Here is a 24,983-nt window from a genome sequence, read left to right on the forward strand (position 1 = left end):
TAATCACCTAAGTATGTATCACAATCATATCTATTCATGTTTTTTTTTGTTGTTGTTGTTTTTTTTTTTTTTTTTTTTTTTGAGTGGAAGTCTCGCTGCTCTGTCTCAGGCTGGAGTGCAGTGGCGTGATCTTAGTTCACTGCAAGCTCTGCCTCCCGGGTTCACGCCATTCTCCTGCCTCAGCCTCCAGAGTAGCTGGGACTACAGGTGCCTGCCACCACACCTGGCTAATTTTTTGTATTTTTTAGTAGAGACGAGGTTTCACCGTGTTAGCCAGGATGATCTCGATCTCCTGACCTCGTGATCCACCCAAGTTGGCCTCCCAAAGTGGTGGGATTACAGGCGTGAGCCACCGCGCCCGGCCTATTGATGGTTCTTAGGCAGAGATGCGCACCAGAATCTCCCCGGAACTTTGTCAGAGTCTACCTGTCTGAGCCCCATGGCAGATGCATTTGTACCTGATCAGAAGACAGGGAGATGGGGAGGGATGCTGGCAGGTATATGTTGCCTAATATTTCCAGCGGACTCTGATAAGCAACTCTAATTAAAACTGGCAAAGAGGCCAGGCGTGGTGGCTCACGCCTGTAATCCTAAAACTTTGGGAAGCTGAAGTGGGCGGATCACGAGGTCAGGAGATTGAGACCATCCTGACTAACGCGGTGAAACCCCATCTCTACTAAAAATACAAAAAATTAGCTGAGTGTGGTGGCACATGCCTGTACTCCCAGCTACTTGGGAGACTGAGGTGGGAGAATCGATTGAACCCAGGAGGCAGAGGTTGCAGTAAGCCGAGATTGTGCCACTGCACTCCCACCTGGGTGACAGAAAGAGACTCTGTCTCAAAAAAACAAAGAAACAAACAAAAAAAACAGCAAAGAGTTAACAAACATTGTGACTTTAAATTCTCTTTTATTTTTCTAGTCTCCAAGGACTTTGTCTCCTACTCCATCAGCAGAAGTAAGTACCATTTCTTTTTACCATTTTAATGGGTAGAATTTGAAAATTGCTTGACCCTTCCCTAGACTTGGGTTTTTGAAAAAGGACATAACATACAAAAGAACAGAAAAACTGCATGTGGGATTATGGTGGTTTTGGGGATTACCTCCGTGGAAGAGGGAACTCTAAGAAACAGCAGTATATTCCTCTTAAATTGGAGACCAGGGAGTAAAAATGGCCTCACATTAATCTGTGTCTGTGCCTCTAAGTGGAAGGAAAGTGTCTGCAGGGACATAAGTCACTTGTCCCAATGTATGTATCTATCTATGTATAGATATATCTATAATTAATTTTTCTGAACCCTAATAAACTGAAATGGCCAACAGCAGTCATGGCGTATTCTTTATGCAGAGCCATCTTGATGGGAGGTTGCTCTGTTTAGTCTGAAGTCAATCATCTGATCCTAAAACCAAGCAACTTTCTGGATATTATGAAACTGGACTGCTTTTAGGGAATCTCTGTAATTCAAAGTAGTAAAAATACTATAATGTTTTCATGGTTTATGACTGAGTGCTATGAATTATTAATTTCTACCTATATTCTAATAATTTGCATTGAATTTATGAAGAATTAATTTCTGTTGACCAGCTGTGTAAGGTTGAAGCACATAATTTGGGGACTTTTTGTTTTGTTGTTTTATTTAATTTATTGTTTAAGACAACTAGTATCAAGCCAAAGTTTCCCCTTACCATTTGCTCTCAAATTTCACAAAGTTATGGTTACTGAGGTTTTCATTTAGTCATTATTAATGCATTCTTTCAAACTTTTTACTTTTATTGTGCTAGTGGAAATTTCATAGGACAACAGATTCCTAAAATGTAAAATATTCTTTGTACTCTTTCAACTCTTTAGACGGTTTTATATTGTGTTTGTGTGCATGTGGTTTCTTTGTACTTATTACCTAATATATCCTTTTCTAGGTTTGGAGACAGGTGACATTTTAGTGGTGCTATGATATTCCATTGAATTCACATGTCATACTTTCCTTTTTTTTTTTTTTTTTTGAGACAGAGTCTCACTCTGTCACCCAGGCTGGGGTGCAGTGGTGCGATCTTGGCTCACTGCAACCTCTGCCTCCTGGGTTCCAGCAATTCTCCTGTCACAACCTCCCAAGTAGCTGGGATTACAGGTGCACACCACCACGCTTGGCTAATTTATGTATTTTTAATAGAGACAGAGACAGGGTTTCGCCATGTTAGGCAGACTGGTCGCAAACTCCTGACCTCAGGTGATCCACCTAGCTTGGCCTCCCAAAGTGCTGAGATTACAAGCATTAGCCACTATGCCTGGCCCGTATGTCATAATTTCTTAATTGTGCCCCAATTTGTTGAACATGTAACGCAAATTTTTGCCTTTATGAATAGTGGTACTATAAAAGTATTTGAATAAATTATTCCTCCTTTAAAAGGGCATTTTAAATTATTTTCTTGGAATATGTTTCCCAAGGTGAGAAGTAAAATACCGACTTTATGGCAACCATCAACTTGTTATTCAGGAGAATTTACTTAAAATGTCACCAGATCAATGTTCTAGACGGTATAGGTAGGTTGGTGGTCAGAACAAAGGATGAGATTAGTGTCAGGAGGCTGGTTTTGAAGCAGGCTGTGCCCATACCAGTCACACGCCTACACACAGGACTCTTACCTGCTTGAAACCGTGTTTCTACATTAGTGGGGGGAGGGGGAGGCAGGTGATAGTATGTGGTCTACCTTTTCTTCTTATTATGCAGATCTGGTAGGTATGTGAACAAACTTATGAAACTGAAAAGTACAATGTTAGCATGGTCATTGGAATTATTATCTTTTGTCCCATAGCCCTATCTCTATTAAGGTTTATATGTTTTCATCTTTAAAAAAAATTTTTTTTAAGAAACAGAGTCTCACTGTATCATACAGTCTGGAGTACACTGGCACAATCATAGTTTACTGCAGCCTGAACTCCTAAGTAGCTGGGACTGCAGGCATGTGCCACCATACCTAGCTAATTTTTTATAATTTTTTGTAAAGACAGGTCTCGTTATGTTGCCCGGGTTGTTCTCGAACTCCTGTCTTCAAGCCATCCTCCCACCTTGGCCTCCCAAAGTGCTAGGATCACAGGTGTGAGCCACCACACTTGGCTCTTAAAATTTTGTAATAAGCCCAAGTACTGCAGATTTTGAGCACAATGTATTAGCCACAGAATGCTCATTTGCATATAAAATACCTGTAAATTTTGCACATAAAAATAAGTGCATATATTAATCAAATATATATAAACAAGTAGACATGATGGTTCCTTGGCAATGTTTGTGAAACGTGGTTCCTACTGAGGAATGATGATGGCCTGAATGTGTTGAACTTTGTTTCCAGGGATACCAGGATGTTCGGGATCGGATGATCCATCGGTCCACGAGCCAGGGCTCCATCAACTCTCCTGTGTACAGCCGCCACAGCTACACTCCAACCACGTCGCGCTCTCCCCAGCATTTCCACAGACCTGGTAAGGGTGACTGTTCCTGGGATTCACTCTATATAACAAACTGTATTTCTGTGATTTTTTTCCCCTACTATTGATAGCACATTGAAAAACCGATGACTAAACATTTCCATCCCTCTCCCAGAGCAAAATGAAAACTGGTATCCAACTATATTTTATGCTGTACCTTTTCTTGAAACATCAGTCATCCTATGGCTGTGTACATTTTGATTTATTAATTATATTTTGACAGTGAGCTACTGGAAGCAAGGGTTTTTTTAAAAAAAGTAGGATTAATGAAAATATCTTCACTTTGAGACTTAAAATGGAGATCTCTCAAAGAAAATATTTTGATGTGCTTTCTAGGCATACCAACATCATCTAAAATTCAGTATTAGCCATTTTTAACAGATGTATTTTGCTTCCCTTATCTAGGCACGTGGTGTTAGTAAGCATGCTTGGTTAAGCACCTTCTAGAAAGAGGACTCAGGGCTGTTCTTGATCACTTTTAAGATCCTTTCCAACCCTAAGATTTTCAATCAAACTTAGAAAATATAAAATCATTTCCAACCCTAAGATTTTCAATCAGACTTAGAAAACATAAAATCATTTCCAACCCTAAGATTTTCCATCATACTTGGAAAACACAAAATTATTAGGCATCACTACAGTAGAGAATGCCACAAAGTAGCAGATTTTAGTGGACCTTCATCTGCAGAGAATTTAGTGTCTGTGGCTACTAGTGGGTGTCTCCTGTGTATAGTAGGAGAAGAATGGAGACCCCAGTAAAGATCCAAGATTCCCTGAGAAATAGATTCACAAGGAAGATTCTGGCCTCTAATAAAACTTAATGGTGATAGTGTGCATCTGTGAAGACTTCCTGTTAAGCTTCTTGCTTCTGGATGGGTAGATGAGAACAAACCCATATGCTACCTTTTTTTTTAATAAATTGTACAAAAAATAAAACCAAAGGAATTAACAGAATGATAAAAGGCTGCAATCTTCTCTCTAAGACCCTAGATTTAATGCTTGCAGATAATTCAAGCTATTTGATCCTTTGATAATGTATAATTTTCTCTACACTGGTAAATATTTATGCTGTTTATTGAATTACATTAAATGAAAGTTCTCAGGAAATTTTTTTCCCTTATTTCATGGGCTACCATATTCATTTTATTCATGCCCAGGACATGGGTCTTGATTTAAGCCCTCGTCTATTTGGGTAATAAGAAATGCTTTATGCTGGGCCGGGCATGATGGCTTACGCCTGTTATCCCAGCACTTTAGGAGGTTGAGACAGGTGGATCACCTGATGTCAAGAGTTCAAGAACCAGCCTGACCAATATGGTGAAACCCCGTCTCTACTAAAAATACAAAAATTAGCCGGGTGTGGTGGCGTGCACCTGTAGTCCCAGCTACTTGGGAGACTGAGACAGGAGAATTGCTTGAACCTGAGAGGCGAAGGTTGCAGTAAGCTGAGTCGCGCCACTGCACTCCAACCTGGGTGATAGAGCAAGACTCTGTGTCAAAAAAAAAAAAAAATCCTTTATGCTGCCACCCTGCTCATGTACATGTGCTGAGGTCACTGAGACCCCAGCCATGGAGTTACCGGAGTGGCGTGGGGTTATAGGGGCATTATTGTTCCAGAGAACCCTGAATAGTGAGGGGAGTGGCCAGTCAACACTTCTTCCCCCAAAAGCTCATGTCCTTATTGAGAAAGTTTCCATCTGTTCCAATCATGGTTCTGATGCCAATAGACTTTAGAACCTTCTCCTTCTCCTTCTTTCCTTTCACAATATATTACATGTATGCCTGATGCCACTCGTTAGGCTTTATAGTTATTATTTTGAGGTCTGCCCTTCTAAAGTGAAGCTGGAGGAATTCTGATAGCATACTTGTGATCCATACAGAACACCCCAGAGAGTCCACTCCACAAGTTCTAGATGCCAGATGATGATTTAAAACCCCCTCAGTCTGGGTTGAAGTTGAATGGTCCATTCTTCCTGAGATAACTGAGTTTCCAGTCTCCAGTACTCCTGCTGAAGTTCTCGGGATCATAGAGACCTCTTTGCCACACAGGGAACACAAACAGGTTTTCCTTCTATGTAGGCAAAATAAAATTCAACTTACAGTGGGATAAGTTTGCTTAAGAAAAAAAAAAAAAAAACCTGACCCTTACATATAAATACAATGATTGTCATTTTTTTAATAAGCATTTCAGAGGGTTCTGTTTTGTCAGGTGCTTTTTAAAAACAGCTGTTGTTGAATCTAAATGATGTGTCTGCTACTGGCTGAACAGAGACCATCCAGGTGACCATTTCTTCTCACCAAAGCCATTTATTCTCAGAGAGTGACTCTGTACCCGCCTGAACCTCTTTGCACTCTCCCCCACTTTGCCTCAGCCTTAGCAGGTGCATTCTTAACCCTTTCTCCTTCCTCCCTTTTCAGCCTCCTGATTAACGTTCTTTATTTTGTTTTCCCTTGGAACGATGGCACTTTCCCTGCTCCTGTGTTAATTTCTGTTCTTCTTTTCTGTTTCCACTGTGCCCTGCCCCTGACTCCTTGCTGCACAGAGCTTTTGTCTCCTGGTGTGCAGAGGTTGTCGTACCTGCGCACCAGCAGCCTCAGCCCCACCCACAGCGACTCCCGCCCCAACCCCCCTTTCCGACACCACTTCATTCCCCATATCAAAGGTAAGGAGGCAGGTTTCTCCAGGCAGCACCCTGCATAGTGGAGATTTATTAGCACCCTGGGAAGGCTAATAAGGTGTATCTCCAAGAGTTAGTGCCGAGCTTTTGAGCTCTCAGCATGCCTGCGTGTGTCATGACTATACCCAATAGTTGTCTTAGAATGGGCATAGTGTCTCTCGTTGGGAGAAATATGTCACTTCTAAGGGCTCTAGATGAAGAAGCAGGAAGTATGTTTAAGACCATAAAATTTATTATCCACTGCTTTGAAAAAAGAAAAAATATATATATATTATTATTTTGTTTTTGGATGTATTGAAACAAAATATAATATATATAATTGGAATATTTTCCTGGGTTCAATACGTAACAGGTCACAGCAAAACACAATAGTGTTTAGTAACAGATATACAAAAGTTGTCTTACAGGTGATAAACTATAACCATATTAACATGTTTGGACAGCATTAAAAGATCTATGGCAACGTCAGTGTTTCTCCTTGAGCTGACTCAGAGCAGTCGTCTTTTGATTTGTCCTAACTCCCACATGATGGAGAGGAGAGGCTTTGCCTTCTGTTTTCTGTTCCTGCCTCACATGTCTGCCCCATCCCTTCGTTTTCATCATTGTCGGCAATGCTTCTGCAGCCGTCCTCAGTTGGGACTCTCCACACTGGGGGAGCCGAGAGCCCTGACGAGGCTATGAAGGGGCCATAATTTAAAATTAAGTAGGAGTTCCCGGAATGGTGCGAACTTGATTTGAACCAAATTAACCAACAGTAATAGCTGAAGGATGGAGGAGGAGGCAAGCACAGATGTTATCACGGGTCTTAAAACAGTCCTAAAGGACTCTTAACCATGTGCTGCTCCGCGTGTCATATCCCTGATGCTTCCGTTGAGGAGCTTGTTCTGGTTTACTGAATTTTCGTAGTCAGTCTACCCAAGCTTTTTCTTTGTGCTCACTTGGTTGTTGAGTGGCTGAATCCGAAAAGGTACATGTACTGTACTTATCAGTATGCAGTGATGCTAATTTCAGCATTCTCTGTGTTTTGAAAATCACATTGCTCATTGAAGCAATCGTGCTTATCAAAGACACATGTGCCTAGAGTTAAGGCACACGTGCCATTTGCCATTAGCAAATTTTTTGATAGGTACAACACTCTCTAAAACTCTTGACAGGTTATTTTACTTTATTTTTTTTTAATTTTTTTTATTTTTTTGACACAGAGTCTTGCTGTGTCACCCAGGCTGGAGTACAATGGTGCAAACTTGGCTCACTGCAACCTCCGCCTCCCAGGCTCAAGCGATTCTTATGCCTCAGCCTCCTGAGTAGCTGGGATTACAGGTGTGCACCACCACACCCAGCTAATTTTTGTATTTTTGGTAGAGATGGAGTTTGGCTATGTTGGCCAGGCTGGTCTCAAACTCCTGGCCTCAAGTGATCCACCTGCCTTGACCTCCTAATGTGTGGGATTACAGGTGTGAGTTATCATGCTCAGCCAACAGATTATTTTAAATTATGAGTGCTAGTTAGTATTTTGGGGGAAAATTTTTATTTATAAAATGTCAAGATGATACTTTAGAGAATGTTTATAAAATCATAAAGAAATTATGCTGTTTTTTTTTTCTTAAAAAAAAAAAAAACCCCTTCAGTTGTATATTTTAAAGAGACTTTACTATAGCAGCCATTAGTCAAATTAAGATTTTGGTTATTTCTCTGAGGTGGGCAAATTGCTTGAGCCCAGGAGTTCAAGACCAGCTTGGGCAACATGGCAAAACCCTGTCTCTACCAAAAACACGAAAACAAAATTAGCTGGGCTTGGTAGTGCATGCCTGTAGTCCCAGCTACGCAGAGGTTGAAGCAGGATTGCTTGAGCCCAGGAGGTGGAGGTTGCAGTGAGCCGAGATCGAGCCACTGCACTCCTGCCTGGGTGACACAGCAAAACCCTGTCTCAAAAAAAAAAAAAAAAAAAGAAAGAAAAAAAGATTTTGGTTATCTCTGATATTTAAGAAAAAAATACATTATTGATTCATTAAAATGTAAACTTCCTCACTTGGCTATTATATGTTTCAACTTTTAGAGAGAGACTTTTTGTAGAAAGAAAAGTGTCACAGGCCCTATAAAGTTACACAGTTTGTACAAATAACACAGCACAAAGTGTCAATAGCTGGTCAGTGACTAACACTACCTCATGTCCATGAGTAGCCATGTGGACAGTTGAAAAGCCCATGGACACTGGAATCTTGGGTTCAGATATCTCCGTTACTTGCTAGCTGTGTGACCTTGGGCTGCTTATTTATCCTGTTGAGTGTCACTTGCCTCCTCTATAAATCAGGAACAATGAGACTCCTACATCACCAGGTGAAGTATCTTGGTGTGGAGCGCACCCACCTTGGTCAGTGTGGGGCTCTTAAATTGCTTTTTTTTTGTTTTTTTGGAGACAGAGTCTCACTCTGTTGCCCAGGTTTGCATGCAGTGGCACGATCTCAGCTCACTGCAGCCTCCGCCTCCCGGCTTCAAGCAATTCTCCTGCCTCAGTCTCCCGAGTAGCTGGGATTACAGGCATGCGCCACCATGCCCGGCTAATTTTTGTATTTTTAGTTTCACTATGTTGGCCAGGCTGGTCTCAAACACCTGACCTCAAGTGATCTGGCCATCTCAGCCTCCCAAAGTGCTGGGATTACAGGATTGAGCCACCGCGCCTGATTTTAAATGGTTTTTGATGCCATCATTCTGTTCACTTTTCACAGCATTCTTGGGAAATGGACTCAGTGAGGAGACCAAATATGGAGGCCCTGGCTAAGTAACTGTCCAGGGGCTCACCTCTAGGACGTGGCAGTGCCTGGACTAGACCCAGGCCCCCTCCTCCCCAGGAACGCTCCTTCATATGAGGGCCATGCGTTTCAGTATAAATATGTGTGAAGATAATTTTTAAAGCACACTTTTATTTTTCATTCCTTTTAGCCAGAAAATTGCATTCTTATTGAGTCTTAGACCAAGAATGATCCTCAGTCATTTAGATCATAAAATTAAGAAATATTTACTTTTCCGTAGAAATATTAAATGATTATAAAAATTATGGCACCCCTATGTTCCTAAATGGTGCTTTATTAAAAATGTAAGGCCGGGCGCGGTGGCTCAAGCCTGTAATCCCAGCACTTTGGGAGGCCGAGACAGGCGGATCACGAGGTCAGGAGATCGAGACCATCCTGGCTAACACGGTGAAACCCCGTCTCTACTAAAAAATACAAAAAACTAGCCCGGCGACGTGGCAGGCGCCTGTAGTCCCAGCTACTCAGGAGGCTGAGGCAGGAGAATGGCGTAAACCCGGGAGGCGGAGCTTGCAGTGAGCGGAGATCGTGCCATTGCACTCCAGCCTGGGCGACAGAGCGAGACTCTGTCTCAAAAAAAAAAAAAAAAGTAAATATACATTCTTTTCTGTTTTCAGTCTGCATTTGAAGTTTTTGACACCGTCAGATATTCTGGATTTAAATGATAAAAAGCGTTAGGCCAAAAGGAATTAGTGACCCTGAACTTAAAAACATCTAATAGTCTCTCTCCCCTTGTCTTTTTACTAGACATGTGCCTATAGTTTGTTCATATGAAATAGACTTTATGCTTCAGATGCAAAGTATAATGTACATAACAGTATATACTTAGTTTTTCAATCATAGATACATGGTGGAGATTTTGTACATTAAAGATATTGCTTTAAAAGCCTAGTGTATTTGGCTAAATGCCGATTCTCCAAGGAATTACATCTTAGTTATTTTGAAAAACATGTGTCCTTTTACATGGAAGACCTCTCCGGCACTTAGAAATTTCAGAATAGGGGAAACCTAGAGCCATTGAGTAACATATCCAAGATATCTTTGAGATAAGTCAATGTCTTTCAGGGTTTTCTGTGGCCCTTCATTGACTTTTATCTTGGAGCTTGTCTTGGAGCTTGAGGGAGTTTTTCTTGTTTGTTTGTTTTGTTTTGTTTTTAATGGATGTGAGCTGGGAGCTTGACCTAAGGTTGGAGGTCCATCTCAGAGGCAGGGGGCGCCATTTGCCACTCTGGCAGCCAGAAGCCCAGCCTTCCATTGCCCAAGTCCACTTCCTGGTCCTTGTTTCTGCAGTGTGTGACCCAGGCCTGGGCTCACTGAGCTGAGGATGCCTGCATGATTGTAAAGCTGAGATGCACGGCACAGACTGTTTCTCTGCTTCACTGGCTCCCCCATTCATTTTCCATAACATCCATTGTTGGTTGGGTGTATCTTTATTTCTGTCCTCCAAACTTCCTTGTAGCCTCATTCTATCTTAGTATATCTTTGGGCCATTTGGACAACCTTATGCCTAGAGATTTGGAAAAACCATTTTCACTTTGTTTCGGGCTTTGTTTGTGAAGTGTCTGCTAAGTTTCTCTTCCTTCCCCTTTGAAATACTGCTAGACATGACATTCTGTGTCCATGAAGTATAAATTGGATTTCTGAGCAGGAGGGGTATATATATTAAATCTCTTTGAAAGGAATCTTTCCTCTTTTGCTATAAATACGAGTTGCCATGATGTAAATATATATTTGACACTTGCTGAAGGAAACTGTAACTCTTATTGACGCTTTAGACAAGAACCGGCAATCTTAAAACTGTCACAAAATTCTGGATGCTGCCAACTTATCTTAAGGCTCCCTCAAGATGTTCATTTATATTTGGGGATGTAAGCACTCTGAGTCCAGAAAGCTAGGCAGTGCTCCAACAGGTCCCCACAGCAGAATCGCACACCCCCATCTCTATTCACTTGTCTTAGAATTAGTCACTCGGGCTCTCATAGTGCCAAAAAGAAGAATGAAAGTGGAGACAGGCATTTAAATTTGTTAAGTACAGTGAGAGTCCTGTAAGTGAATGCTCCCCCGAGGTCTAAAAAATTGGCTTACTAGGGTAATAGGAAAGGAGGTAAAACTGAAGGCCAAGAAATAGAAATAGAAACATAAATAGAAATATAGTAGCTTGTCACTACAATAGATACAGAACACTAGCAACTTAGGGTGGCCCAATCTGAGGACTTAAAGGAACAAAATAGCCATGAGTGTGAGATATATATATATACTATTGTATTATACACAGATACACACACACACACACACACACACACACAGAGTAGTTTTGTTTTTTGTTTTGAGACAGAATCTCACTTTGTTGCCCCGGTTGGAATGCAGTGCTGCGATTTCAGCTCACTGCAATCTCCACCTCCCAGGTTCAAACAATTCTCCTGCCATAGCCTCCTGAGTAGCTGGGATTACAGGTGCCTGCCATCAACACCCGGCTAATTTCTGTATTTTTAGAAGAGACAGGGTTTCACCATGTGGGCCGGGCTGGTCTCAAACTCCTGACCTCAAGTAATTCACCCGCCTCAGCCTCCCAAAGTGCAGGGATTTCAGGTATAAGCCATCATGCCCGGCCTATTATTTTTAAATGGTATCTTATTCTGGGTTGATAGATGATGACAATGATGGTGATAATAATGATATCTTCCAAATATGAGATTTCATCTGGTATGTCACAGATTACTTTGTCTAAGTAAGGAACTATGCACAGATGACCTCTTAGGGCCCCCATCAGTTATTTCCTGCCGGGGTTGGGTTCAAAGTTTTATCATTTAAATAGGGAGTTGGCCAGGTGCAGTGGCTCATGCCTGTAATCCCAGTATTTTGGGAGGCCAAGGCAGACAGATCACTTGAGGTCAGGAGTTTGAGACCAGCCTGGCCAACATGATGAAACCCTGTCTCTACTAAAAATACAAAAATTAGTTGGGTGTGGTGGCACATGCCTATAATCCCAGCTACTTGGGAGGCTGAGGCAGGAGAATTGCTTGAACCTGGGAAGCAGAGGTTGCAATGAGCCGAGATTGCACCACTGCACTACAGCCTGGGCAACAGAGAGCAAGACTCTGTCTCAAAAAAATAAAAATAAAAATAAGGTGTTTAATTTAGAAAAGGGAAAGAGGCCTCTTCTTGAGAATTTTCCTTTTTGTTTAGAAATGCCCAAAATTTGTCATGCCTTTGGTATTTCAAGGGCTAAGAATTTGGTACCTAGAAACATTATCTATTCCAAAAACTTATTCCCCAGTGAGCGGTTGTGGTATGTGGAAAGCACATTCTGCAGAATTGCTGAGATGGGTGTGTCACTGGGTCTCCCTCTACCTGATTTTTAAAAATGCTTTGTGGGAAGTTTTAAATGATTATAGTTAAATCTACTTATAAAATTTGAACATACTAGTGTTTTGTTTTTTTTTTTTTTTCAAACAACTAGAGAGGTGAATGTTTGCTGAAGCCATCCAGCCTAATATAGAACCACACCCAACTGGTGACAGCATTCAGCCAGAATCCACTCCTTGGGAATTCAGACAGCTACTCCATAACCTCTGAGAGGCTTTGATCATATTCAAGAAGTGAGGGGCTTCTAGAGGCACTGGCCACCAGAGGGTCTTGTTAATAGAAAGATTTTAATCCCTGGACAAATGTCTAATTCTAATAACCTTAAAGTTTGTGTCCTGCATATGCAGATATTTTTGTGCGTGCGTGACACGGGCTAATAATGATAAAAACTGATTTAATGGGGGTTCATTTGATTGTGTATTATAACCAAAAGCTATGAGAACTTTCCTGGAAACATCTGATTTTCTACAAGGACCGTGGAGGTCAATGTGAAAGAACAAAAGCACGCAGCAGTGTGGTTCAGAAGCAGTAGCAAAAGTTGAGACCCGGTGTACCTTCTATGGAGAAAAGACCATAAGAATGATTCTGTTTTTCAGTTATGGATTACCCTTGTTAATAATTTCTAATGTTCATAGGATTAAATCATTTTTCTTCAGTGAAACAATTAAATTGGAGCTGTCAAGGATTGGCTGTAATGGGGAAGTTATAAAAGGGGTGATCCCGGTGCTGTATACAGTAGGTCTTTACTTATCATCATCAATAGGTTCTTGGAGACTGTGATTTAAGAGAATTGATATATTAAAATAAGAGTCTAGTTTTTCCCCTGATCAATGTTGTGATGAAACTAGGTTGAAATAAACAACGTTCTTCAAGGACCTGCTGTATGTTATTTTGCTTAAAATTGCAGTTTCCAATAACCTATTGATGTTAAGTGAGGACTTAACTACACTAGCATCTAGCTTCCTTTAATTTAGAGATTAGAGAAAATTGATGGTGAATCTTGCCATGGTGCTTGCTAAATTAGGCCAATAAATAGCTGTGGAGGTAATTAATTGGCCTCCTTCAATCATTCATTCACAGACATTTATTAAGCACTTACTCCTGGCCAGGCGATACACTGAGCACTGATGATGATAAATGAGACCGAGTTTTAATTCAGCAACAGGTTTAAAACACTATTTCCTTCTAAATGCAAATCAAAATCTTCCTTCCCCTGTTTTCCTCTGTGTTTTTTATACTCATTTTTTCCTGATGTGAACTAGTTATTTCTCTTTAGAAAAGGGTTAAATGAAATAACATTTTTATAAATTAGCTTAATAGGTCAATTGTAAGGGATGATATTTCACAATTTTGGGGAACTAATATATGACTTAAATAATAAAGTCAACATTATAACATATTTGGGGCTGGATGCTAAACCGACTCTTGAGAAGAAAAAACAGAAGTTTCAGAACACCAATAACCAAAAGCCAGGAATGTAAATTCGACTCAGTAACAGACACAGATCCCATATTTGGAATATCTTACTGCCCATTTAGTGTAGATCTATACTCTGGTTACTTAAAAATGTATATGCTGAGACATTAAAATTTTCTTTTTTTTTTTTTTTTTTTTTGAGACGGAGTCTCACTCTGTCGCCCAGGCTGGAGTGCAGTGGCTGGATCTCAGCTCACTGCAAGCTCCACCTCCCGGATTTACGCCATTCTCCTGCCTCAGCCTCCCGAGTAGCTGGGACTACAGGCGCCCGCCACCGTGCCCGGCTAGTTTTTGCATTTTTTAGTAGAGACGGGGTTTCACTATGTTAGCCAGGATGGTCTCGATCTCCTGACCTCGTGATCCACCCGTCTCAGCCTCCCAAAGTGCTGGGATTACAGGCGTGAGCCACCGCGCCCAGCCAACATTAAAATTCTCTTAAATGTATTTTAGAACTCTAAAAATTGACATCTTTCACACTTGACTGGATAGATTTAGAAAAATTTGCCCTGAAGCAACTGGCCAGAGCTCTATTTTCTGATGATCTATGATTTATTTAAAATTATTAGTGTTAATAGATAAATAACTTGAACTGTATCAAAATTTTTAAACTTTTGTGTTTCAAAGAATTCCACCAAAAAAGTGAAACGACAGCCTATAGACTGGGAGAAAAATCTTTGCAAATTCATATTATTTCTGATAAGAGACCCGTATCCAGAATATATAAAAAGCTCTTACAACTCAATAGTAAAAAGCAATTACCACTACTAATTTATTGAGCTTTAATAGTCCTACATCTTCTGGTGTCTTCCTGAGACAAATGTTTGCCCAGACATAGGGTAGGAGGACAATTTAGGCCAGTTGAAAATCTCTTTCTAATTTTGCACAAGCTGAATCAGTTCATCCCGGCCATTCTCCTGGTCAGAAGGGAGTGATGGTGGATATGGTGGCACTTAAGGCTTTTGCAGCCACCTCTTTGCTCTTTTCTGGCCTGGTCCCTGTTCTCTCCTCCAAGTGCACCATGCTGTCCAGACAAGGTGGCCAGTCCTGTTGCTCCCCCAGACCACATCCTTCTCATGACATTCCAGCCCTTTCTCATGACATTGCAGCCCTCTGGAATATGGACTTCCCACCCTCCCATTCACCTGCCCTCTCACCTGGTGAGCTTACTCTTTGATGCCCAGCTCAAACCTAGCTTGAAGAATTGGTGGCACCTTCATCTGAGTGTCATAGCATTTTTCTTATACCTCAGAGTAAACAATTACATGTCATTATATGGTATTTAAGTCTGTCTCCTTAGATAGCCCCTAAGTCCCTTGAGGACAGGGAGTGTATCTCATTCATCTATTTGTCCTCAGTAGTACTCAGTGCCCAGCCATAGTAGGTGTTCAATAAATGTTTCAGTGATTGAATCATTGGCCTGGGTGGAGCCTCATCTTTGAAGTGAAAGGTGGGGAGAGGTATAAATGGTTGCGAAATACCTGGCTGATACGGGTCTGACTCTATCTTGTATATTTCAAAGTGAGGAAAACAGAAACATGCTGCAATTGAAAGCACTTTGTATTCCTAAGGGGAAGGACTTGGTGACCACACAGGTTCCCAGACTTAACCTTCAGATCGGAGAAACCTCTGCTAATTGCCAGCTGCTGCCATCATGCTTGCGAGTGATTTGTATTTGGGTTTGCCTAGCCCGCTCCTTTACACGTTTGGGATTTAACCGTCTGACAACTGATCCTGAATCCTGAGCAAGCAGCTTTCCATCCCTTCCAATGTCTCCTCCCTCTAATCGATTTGCTGCGAGCTCACAGCTTTCAATGCATGCCATTGGAATGACGCACCTGACCGCTAGCTGCTTCTAACCCAGCTCCACCTGAGTTCAAATCTCTGTGACGGAAAACTAAACCTGATATCACCTTTGCAAGTCAAGTTGATAAACTGAGTTTGTTTCTTTTGTTTCTCCTTTTTGATGAACCTCCTTCCGGTCTGTTGTTTTGAATTTTTATTACGCTTGCTTTGTTTTCTTTGTTTCTCTCTCCCTTCTCTCATTTTGTTTTTTCCATTCTTCTCATTGGAGGCAATGAGCCGTCCAGCGGCCGGAACTCCCCTCTCCCTTACCGGCCAGACAGCCGCCCTCTAACTCCAACTTACGCTCAGGCCCCTAAACATTTCCATGTTCCAGGTAGGAGCTGACACAGTCTGTGTCTTGGTGTCCTGTCACAGTGTAGAATGTAGCCTTGTAACCTCGTCTCGTCTCATCTCTCATGCTCTTTTAATTGGGATGCACAGTTAACAAACCCTAAATTGCAGGATCTGACCTAGGGGGCCTTTCAAAAGTTTTATGTGTTAAATGCCAGGATTACCTTGAAGGTTTATGTTTTCTCAAATAATTTTTGAAGAGTGTGGGTGATGGGTAAAAGCAGTTGAGTTGTTTTGTTTTGCTTTTTAGTAAAATTTTCATTGTACCATTTGATCATTGCCTTCTGAGGTACCTTTCTGTGGTTTGCTGTCATTGACTAATTATAGCAATGGCAATCTAGTTATCTTCTCGTCCAAAAGATTGAACCACAGTATCACCTGAGAGAATACTTTTCTATTTCCTGTTTTTCTCTAATGTGGAGACTTTCTCCAAGGACTTTTCAGAAAGATGTAGAATTGGGTGAATTGGTTGGTCTTTCTGCAGCGCATCATAGACTAGCCACCTCCACAGCCCATGAAGATATCTTGCAATTTAGGCTTGGTGCTGCAAGCTTTGCTCTAGTAGTCACAAGCATTTGCTGTCATAATACAAATAGTAATTTGACATCAGAAACTGAAATAATCAGAGCCCATTAATATCATATCTTAATGTTTAGAATCAGCTCACTTTGTAAGGACAGGATTAGCTGTCAGAGGTAATACTATTATATTTCTACCAGCAGTTTATTGTTTTTTGCTTTGTTTAGCTACTGAAAGTAGTTTAATAAATTACCCACTATATTAACATAAGTGTACATATTTAGAATCTATAATCATTTTTTTTCTTTCGCTTCTCAACTTAATAAAACAGAGGAAAGTTCACTGAGCTTTATATCACTTAGTCGGGACTGTCCTTTCTAAAAATGTTTAATTGAATATTGAAAATTAATGGTCTATATTTGGGATTTTTCACATAAAAATGCCCCACCAAGATACAGTGCCCACGGTTCTGGGGAAACAGAAACCTTTTGAAATTTCCTGAGTATTTATAGTTAAAGCAAAATGGTTCCATAATCCAATGGGGTCTTGTAAAATATATAAATAGTGTTTCGCATCTCTTTTCTTTTTCATTCATTCATTCTTTCTTAAAAAAAAAAATTGGCCTGTATAAATTAGGATTTGTTGAACATCCCATCGGTACACAAGGCTAGCCTTGAACATAAAAAGTTTCTATGTCTTTTTAAAAAAAAAAAAAAAAAAACCTTTTGATTTTTCTACATTGCTTTCCACTGTTCCACTCATTAGTTGAAAAGTAAATTGAGCCACTGGTATCTACTGGAGGCTCAATTTCTAGACAGTAGCAATTTGGGGATTTCCCCCAAACTGGTTATGTCTTTCTCACCATAAGAGTACCTCCACTGCTTGCATTTCTTCCTGTTTTAATCCCACTTTCAATGAAGTGTGTATTTGAAATAAATGGCTCATGAGTTAATCACATCTTTATATATCCTAAGATGTATTACAAAGGCTTCCATAACACTTGCATATAGTAAGCCACTCATTTCTATAATTTTTCTTCCAATAAACTCAATCTTTGTAATACAGAAATTAACCTTCTGGGTTATTTTTGTTCAAGATCTTCAGTTTGATTTGCCGTTTGGTTGATCTGTTTTTCCCATCGCTGAACTGGTTCCCATAATCACACACCTTTGCTTTTCATTTCCACAGATCAAGGGATCAACATTTACCGAAAACCACCCATCTACAAACAGCATGGTAAAACCCGCTTTCCTCTGCGTAGCTTTTAAATAGCAAAGTCAGCTGAACTTCTTGCTGTCCTCTGAAAGGCTTTTCCTGCTGCTGCTTTTGAGAGTAAAACTGGTGCATCCAGCATATTATGCCTTTCTGGTCTACTAAGATGTAAATATTGTGAAATTGATTTTCCTGGATGGAGAGCACTTAGCTTGATTAGAAAGCTTCTAACTTGTTTCTGAGCCCATCAAACCATGTGTCATTCCATTCCTAGAGAGGGGGAAGTACTGGTCACACAGCAACTCACAAACATCCTAGCAAGACTTTTTTATATTTTGCCATCAAATATAGTCACCCTTTAAAATAATTTTGATGAGACTAATTTAAACTAGTGAAAAATCAGCCACCTAGAAAAACTAATTTGACTGAGCCTACATCAACTTGGCTGTCCAGGTCTCCGGTTTCTTATTGAGTATGAAGATGTCTGCACAGTGGAGTGGACAGGATACAAGCTAACACAGAGGTCGAGGCCCTGGTCCCACTTTCTCCATGAATGGCTCTGTGACGTCATTTCTCTGTGCTTCAGTTTTCTCTTCTGTAAAAACCAGTTAGTTAGATCAGTTTGTCTCTGAACTTCCTGCAAACTAAGAATCACTAACGTGTATGTATAATTCAGTTTTCCTTTTTTTAACTCAGGAACTCACATGACTTTATGTAAATCACATTTTCCTCCACCGTTATTAAGTCTCTATAGATATATTGACCATAAATCTTTGTGAAAAGATATCCAAAGCTGGTCTTCAGGTGATTTCAGAAAATTCTACACAGATTGTGCCTGGAAATTTGAAGGCTGCCTTTAGAATCCAGCTGACGTACATGAGTCCTTAAGAGTTAGGATAACGTGAGGCCAGGTGCAGTGGCTCACACCTGTAATCCCAGCACTGTGGGAAGCCGAGGCGAGTGGATCATTTGAGGTCAGGAGTTCGAGACCAGCCTAACCAACATGGTGAAACCCTGTCTCCTGTATTAAAAATACAAAAAAAATTAGCTGGGCATGGTGGCACACACCTGTAATCTCAGTCACTTGGGAGGCTGAGGCAGGAGAATCACTTGAATTCAGGAGGCAGCGATTGCAGTGAGCTGAGATCACACTACTGCGCTCCAGCCTGGGTGACAGAACGAGAGTCTGTCGCCCCCCTCCAAAAAAAAAAAAAACAAAAAGAAAGAAAGAAAAGAAGGAAGAATTAGGATGACGTGAAAATCAAATAACATTGAAAATGCACAAGGAAAAAACTTTTAGGCCAGAATCAGGAAGACAAAGAGAAATGTATGTATCATAATGGTTCTAGAGCTTTGATTTTTTTTCTCATCTTTTTTTTTTTTTTGAGGTTTTAAACCATACGCTTGCTTTTTAAGTTTGTTAACATTGTTTTTGTTTTTGTTTTTTATGGTTTAATGTCTTTCCACACACTCATTAACATGTGAATGTTTAACTACTGACTTCACCAATTCTAATGCGTAAGTACTGTTTGAAGTCATCCTTTTGTTATTAATGTAAGAATAAAATTATCAGAGTTTGATGTGTCAACTTAGAGACTTTGAAAAATCCTATCTTTAGGTCCTCCTCTCTGAACAAAAATAATCAAATAATTAAAATTTAAGGAGATTGGATAATGTTAGATTATTTGTTTGGAGGGAATTAGTTGACTTCTTTTCATAATATTTACTTTGACTGAAGTCTTTCAGTCTGTTGTAATTAATTAAAAATAGCCCAGCCAGAGCAGTGCTTTCCAAGGGATGTTTTTGCAAAACAGCCATTCCATGCCAAAGAAATAGTTGTTATGCCCAAAACTGGTGTCTGTGCCCTGATGCATTTGAGAAGGGCTAGATTTAATTAAAGTCACATTTGTTCTTCGTAATGCAGAACTTCTGAGAACTTCTTATATGCTAACATGTTTTGTCCATCTTTAAAAAGGGGATTTTGTATGTAGTGTTTTCCAAGTTAAAATGTTTTTCTCATGAGGTTAGAGATTCAGAGAAACACTGTTTAATGCCTGGCCAAGACTTTACCTCCTAAACTGGGCACAGTGGCCTGCACCCATAGTCTCAGCTACTTGGGAGGCTGAAGTGAGAGACCCACTTGGGTGCAGGAGTTAGAATCCAGCCTGCACAACATAGCAAGACCCTGTCTCCGAGGAAGGGGGAAAAGACTACCCCTTTGTACTGGGTGACCTTGGTTGAGTTATTTAAGCAAATTGAGACCCAGAAGGTTACTCAAAAAATGGAGGACTTAGAGCTGAAGATTCAAAAGGTTATTTCCAGATTTTAAATATGTAAGCCCAGAAGAAAACAGTTATTTAAGGCATTATAAATACATTTTGAAATATTTAGTGTCATCCCTGGCCAATTTGCAAAATTAGCCAGAATCAGGGACTGTCCATTTAACCTGGTTTGTTTTGCTCCATCTCTGTAGGTTAGATTTGGGGCTCTAAGGTGTGACTCCTCCTCTAAGCATAGCCATTAAGAACTTTGTGAACTAATATTGCTGTTAGTTTGGCTTTTGTTGTTTTAAAGTTGGATACCTCACTTGTGTGCACAGACCTCTGAACAAAACAATGAGTGGGAATGGCAAACATAAGTTTCAATGCCAAATTCCTGCAAGCTGAAAGTGGATTTTCCAATTTCCATTTCTCTTAGGACTCAAGGACACATGTATTTAGTATATAAGGATTAGAATGAAGTGGACCAGACCAGATGTGGTGGCCCACGCCTGTAATCCCAGCACTTTGGGAGGCCGTGGTGGGCAGATCACCTGAGGTCAGGAGTTCGAGACCAGTCTGGCCAGGAGAAACCCTGTCTCTACTAAAAATGCAAAAATTAGCTGGGCATGGTGGTGCATGTCTTTAATCCCAGCTACTTGGGAGGCTGAGGCAGGAGAATCCCTTGAACCCGGGAGACGGAGGTTGCAGTGAGCCAAGATTGCGTCACTGCACTCCAGCCTGGGCAACAGAGTGAGACTCTGTCTCAAATAATAATAATAATAATAAAAAATAATAAAAGAATGAACTGGACCAATATATTTGTGGCTTCTTGCCCAAAGATGCAAAGCCAGCCAACCCTCTAATGATTAACAACTGCAGTCAAGTGAGAGCATCATGCTTTCAACTTAGCTCTTTAATTTTAGATTACTAATTACTCTAGGAGAGTGTTGTCCACTGGAACTTTCTCTGAGGATGGAAATGTTCTATATCTGCACTGGCCAGGACAGTAGGCACTAATCACATGTGACTACTGAGCAATTGAAATATGGCTAGTGAAACTGAGGAGCAGAATTTTAATTGTATTAATTTTTTGTTGTTGTTTAAATAGCCTCATCTAGCTTGTGCTGGGCAGCACTCTAGAATAGGATTTTTCAGATGTAGAACATGTGTAGGATGAAGCTTTGCTTCGGACGTAAAGTAAGGAAAATGAGTTGACTTGTCAATAGGTACCTCTGAGTGACTGGGCCATGGATAATGGTAATAAACAGAACTTTCTGGAACTGAAACTTTTGCCAGAGAACAAGAAAACTATATAAGTGGGGCTGTACCACCATTGTCTTACAGACCAATAGCTAAGCACCCCCTGATTCCCATCTAGATGCAGCTGCCTTGGCAGCCCAGAGCAAGTCCTCAGAAGAGATCATCAAGTTTTCCAAGTTCCCAGCAGCCCAGGCACCAGACCCCAGCGAGACACCAAAGATTGAGACAGACCACTGGCCTGGTCCCCCCTCATTTGCTGCCGTAGGTATGCAACTGTCACGGCTAAGTCAAAGGGACAAACTGCTAAGAGAGCTCAAGATGAGATGCTTAAAAACATGCAAGAAAATGTATCCTATCGTGAAGATTTTTAAGAAAAGTATGACCAAGAAATAGCATAGTGAAAAGAGCTAACATGGTATTAACTTGTTGTACAAAATGCTTAAAAGTTACAAAAACACATCCACCAGAGTCTTGTTCTAACCAAACCCACTGGGATCCAGAACTGGTCTAAAACCAATGGTTTGCATGGACTCTCAGAGTTAATACTGCAAAATCAATAACTCTGTTGAACATAGTTGAGCCAAAGCCTTATAGCAAGAACATTGTTCTATATAATTAGAGTCTAGTGGGTGAATTTATCAAATGTTTGTAGAAGCGTGACTTCTTTCAGTTAAATTTGTTTTAGACTATTTCTGGGTTGTAGTTATAATTCTTAACAACCAATCTTAACACTGAAGCACTTACATTTTTCCTGTGAGATCACGTTCTCCATCATGAAAAAGGGCTATTGCAGAGTAGTGGGTGTTCTGAAATATTACTTCTGTGAAGTTATGTGATTTTACATCTACCATTTTCATTACTTCTGTGCTAAAATGTCGTATTTCAGCTGTTTCATTCTTTGCTTCATGCTTTGCAGTTATGTCTGTGTCTTTACTATATTGTCAGTAGTGAACCCACTCGGCCTAAAAAGAAGTATTAGCAAACCCAGAAACTAATACTGAAAATTTGGCGAGTCAGCTTTACAAGGATATGATCTTATCACACTTCTGTTGACAACCTAAAAGGCCTTCAATTTTCCAAAATGTCCTAATCTTCATCGTGCTATTTTTTATCAAGATATTTTTGGAAAATCTTTCACAAGCAATACAAGTGGATTTTAAATCAATTGATATTTATAGAAAGAGTTTAAGGAAAATCTGCCTCCTCAGTTCATTATTCACAAGTGTTCTGTACATTATGTTAATGAAATTTATCTAGTCCTTGCAAACTTGTGCCTATTGATTTTCATTAGTGTAAACGAAAGAGAGAAACTTCACATTGACATTTATAATTGTAAGGACTAAGAACCAGTCATCAGCTTTCCTATGCCAGTCCATGCCCTTCAGGAAGTTCTTGAGGCCTTGAGGTTGCTAGTTTAGTAAATTGCTTACTAGGACATTAAAGCAGCTACATTTTGGAAAGAGGAAGAATTAAGTTTTTGTTGTTGAATTTATTATCGCTAAGTAGTTTAAAGCTCTTTTGGATTCCAAAAGGAGGAAAATTTCAGGTCCATTAATCAAAATGCTGAAAACTAGGACTATTAGTTAAAGTTTATTTTGATTAGATTAGCAAACTTTCCTGTTTCCTCCCACAGCCAGATTAATCCAAGCAATTTAGGAAAAACAATAATTATCTTAACCTCCCAACCATTCAGACAGATTCCTCCTTTCCTTTCCCTGTCTCCCCTTTTCCAGAAAGCTAAAACATTGCAGACAATTTACTATATTGTTCCAAAGTAAAATTATACCTGTATTAATGCTTTTTATTTACCTATTAGTATAAAATTCTTTTGTGACCATTTTTCAAAGGATGAGAAAAAACATTAGAGACCCATTTCTTGAAAGAAATAGTAAAAGTATGCTTTTTATTGAATTTACTAAGAGTAGAAGACAGAGTAATAGTATTATGAAGTTCTAAATATTCAGAAAAAGAGAAAACTACAAGATTTGAACACCTGTCACAAAACAATGACTATCTTACCTATCTGTTGGTATGTAGATAAATTTGCATTTCTTTCTATTTGAAAATTGAGGCTGGGCGTGGTGGCTCACACCTTTAATCCCAGCATTTTGGGAGGCCAAGGCAGGAGGATTAGTTGAGCCCTGGAGTTTGAGATCAGCCTGGGCAATATAGTGAGACCATGTCTCTACAAAAATATTTAAAAATCAGTAGGGTGTGGTGGCATACACCTGTGGTTGCAGCTACCCAGATGGGTGAGGTGGGAGGATTGCTTGAGCCTGGAGGTGGAGGCTGCAGTGAGCCATGCTTGCATCACTATACTCCAGCCTGGGCAACAGAGTGAAACCTTGTCTCAAAAAAGAAAGGAAAAAGCAAATTGACTTCAAAGACATCAAAATAACAACTGGAGATGCCCTTCCCATTTGCTAAAGTGATCTCTGACCAGTAGACTTAGACTAAGTTGCAATGGCAAACCCAGTTCTAATTGAGCAGGGAAGCCTAAATTCAGGCCTTCCTTGCATTACACATTGACCTGGCTTGTCACACAGGGCCATTTTCTTGAGAAACCAGTCAGTAGTGCTGAATTGGTGGCAGGCATTTTTTTTTCTTCTATTGTTTACTTAAAAGCGTTAAAGTCTACTGCCGACCTTGCCAGCTTAACCAATTGAACACAGATGGACTAGCCCATTAAGATTCCCTTGTCTTGGGACTGATGTGAGAAGTTGTCTTTGCTATGGAATTAGGACCTGACATGAGACGCAGATCTAGTGGCAGAGAGGAAGATGATGAGGAACTTCTGAGACGCCGACAGCTTCAAGAAGAGCAATTAATGAAGGTTTGTCCTTAAACTACCTTGCTGCTGTCTTCAATTCTAGTTACATAAGATCTGTATTTTTTGAATGACTACTACATATAAACCCCCTAGATAAGCAAGAGATAGTCCCATTCTTCAAGGGGCTTCAAGTCTGGCAGGCAAAGCAAGACAGGTATCTGTTAATAGTAAATGGAATATGGCAGAATACGTGCTGGGCTCTAGATGCTAGAGGTCAGAGGGGTGTGGAAGGTTTGGGTTTTTGTGGGAAGGAAAGTGAGACCACATGGGGGCGTGTGTACAGCGCATGTGTTGAAAGGCTGCTGGAGGGCCAGGTAGAGCAAGCTGGTATCCACCCAGGTAGTGCCACACCTTCCTTCCCTCGTGCAGTTCTGCTGAAGGAGTGATTGTGGGATTGAACATTTCTCCAAGTCTTTTCCCAGGATATGGGCCAGGAGAAAAGGAATGAAAGGAACTGCCACCATGAAGGAGTCCTCTTCATACCCTCCTTCCTGTGGCAACGGCCTGCAGCAGCCCAGGAGGACAGTCAGTTATAAACTCTCCCACCAATCAAGAGGCTGCTGAATCCTTTGAAATGATGTTTTCTTTTTTTTTTTTTTTTTTTTGAGACGGAGTCTTGCTCTGCCGCCCAGGCTGGAGTGCAATGGCCGGATCTCAGCTCACTGCAAGCTCCGCCTCCTGGGTTCACGCCATTCTCCTGCCTCAGCCTCCCAAGTAGCTGGGACTACAGGCACCCGCCACCACGCCCGGCTAGTTTTTTGTATTTTTTAGTAGAGACGGGGTTTCACCGTGTTAGCCAGGATGGTCTCGATCTCCTGACCTCGTGATCCACCCGTCTCGGCCTCCCAAAGTGCTGGGATTACAGGCTTGAGCCACCGCGCCCGGCCTGAAATGATGTTTT

At 40.6% G+C, this 24,983-nt stretch overlaps 1 protein-coding gene across 27 annotated transcripts in view; it reads left to right on the plus strand.

The window, feature by feature from the left end:
• ABLIM1 (actin binding LIM protein 1) overlaps positions 1–24,983 on the plus strand; it is a 230,778-nt gene that overhangs the window by 191,853 nt on the left and 13,942 nt on the right. For 6 of the 27 annotated variants that reach the window (XM_017944353.3, XM_009215407.4, XM_017944334.3 and 3 more), the window contains 7 exons: positions 922–957; positions 3,345–3,474; positions 6,024–6,143; positions 15,879–15,983; positions 17,708–17,755; positions 21,371–21,517; positions 23,994–24,085. In XM_017944353.3, coding sequence (XP_017799842.1) covers positions 922–957; positions 3,345–3,474; positions 6,024–6,143; positions 15,879–15,983; positions 17,708–17,755; positions 21,371–21,517; positions 23,994–24,085 — 678 coding nt within the window. Of the gene's footprint in view, positions 1–921; positions 958–3,344; positions 3,475–6,023; positions 6,144–15,878; positions 15,984–17,707; positions 17,756–21,370; positions 21,600–23,924; positions 24,086–24,983 lie in introns of all 27 variants that reach the window. The other 21 variants (XM_017944341.3, XM_017944346.3, XM_009215413.4 and 18 more) reach the window with 9 other exon arrangements.

The sequence above is a fragment of the Papio anubis genome, chromosome 11, assembly GCF_008728515.1.
Source record: "Papio anubis isolate 15944 chromosome 11, Panubis1.0, whole genome shotgun sequence".
NCBI classification, from domain to species: domain Eukaryota; kingdom Metazoa; phylum Chordata; class Mammalia; order Primates; family Cercopithecidae; genus Papio; species Papio anubis.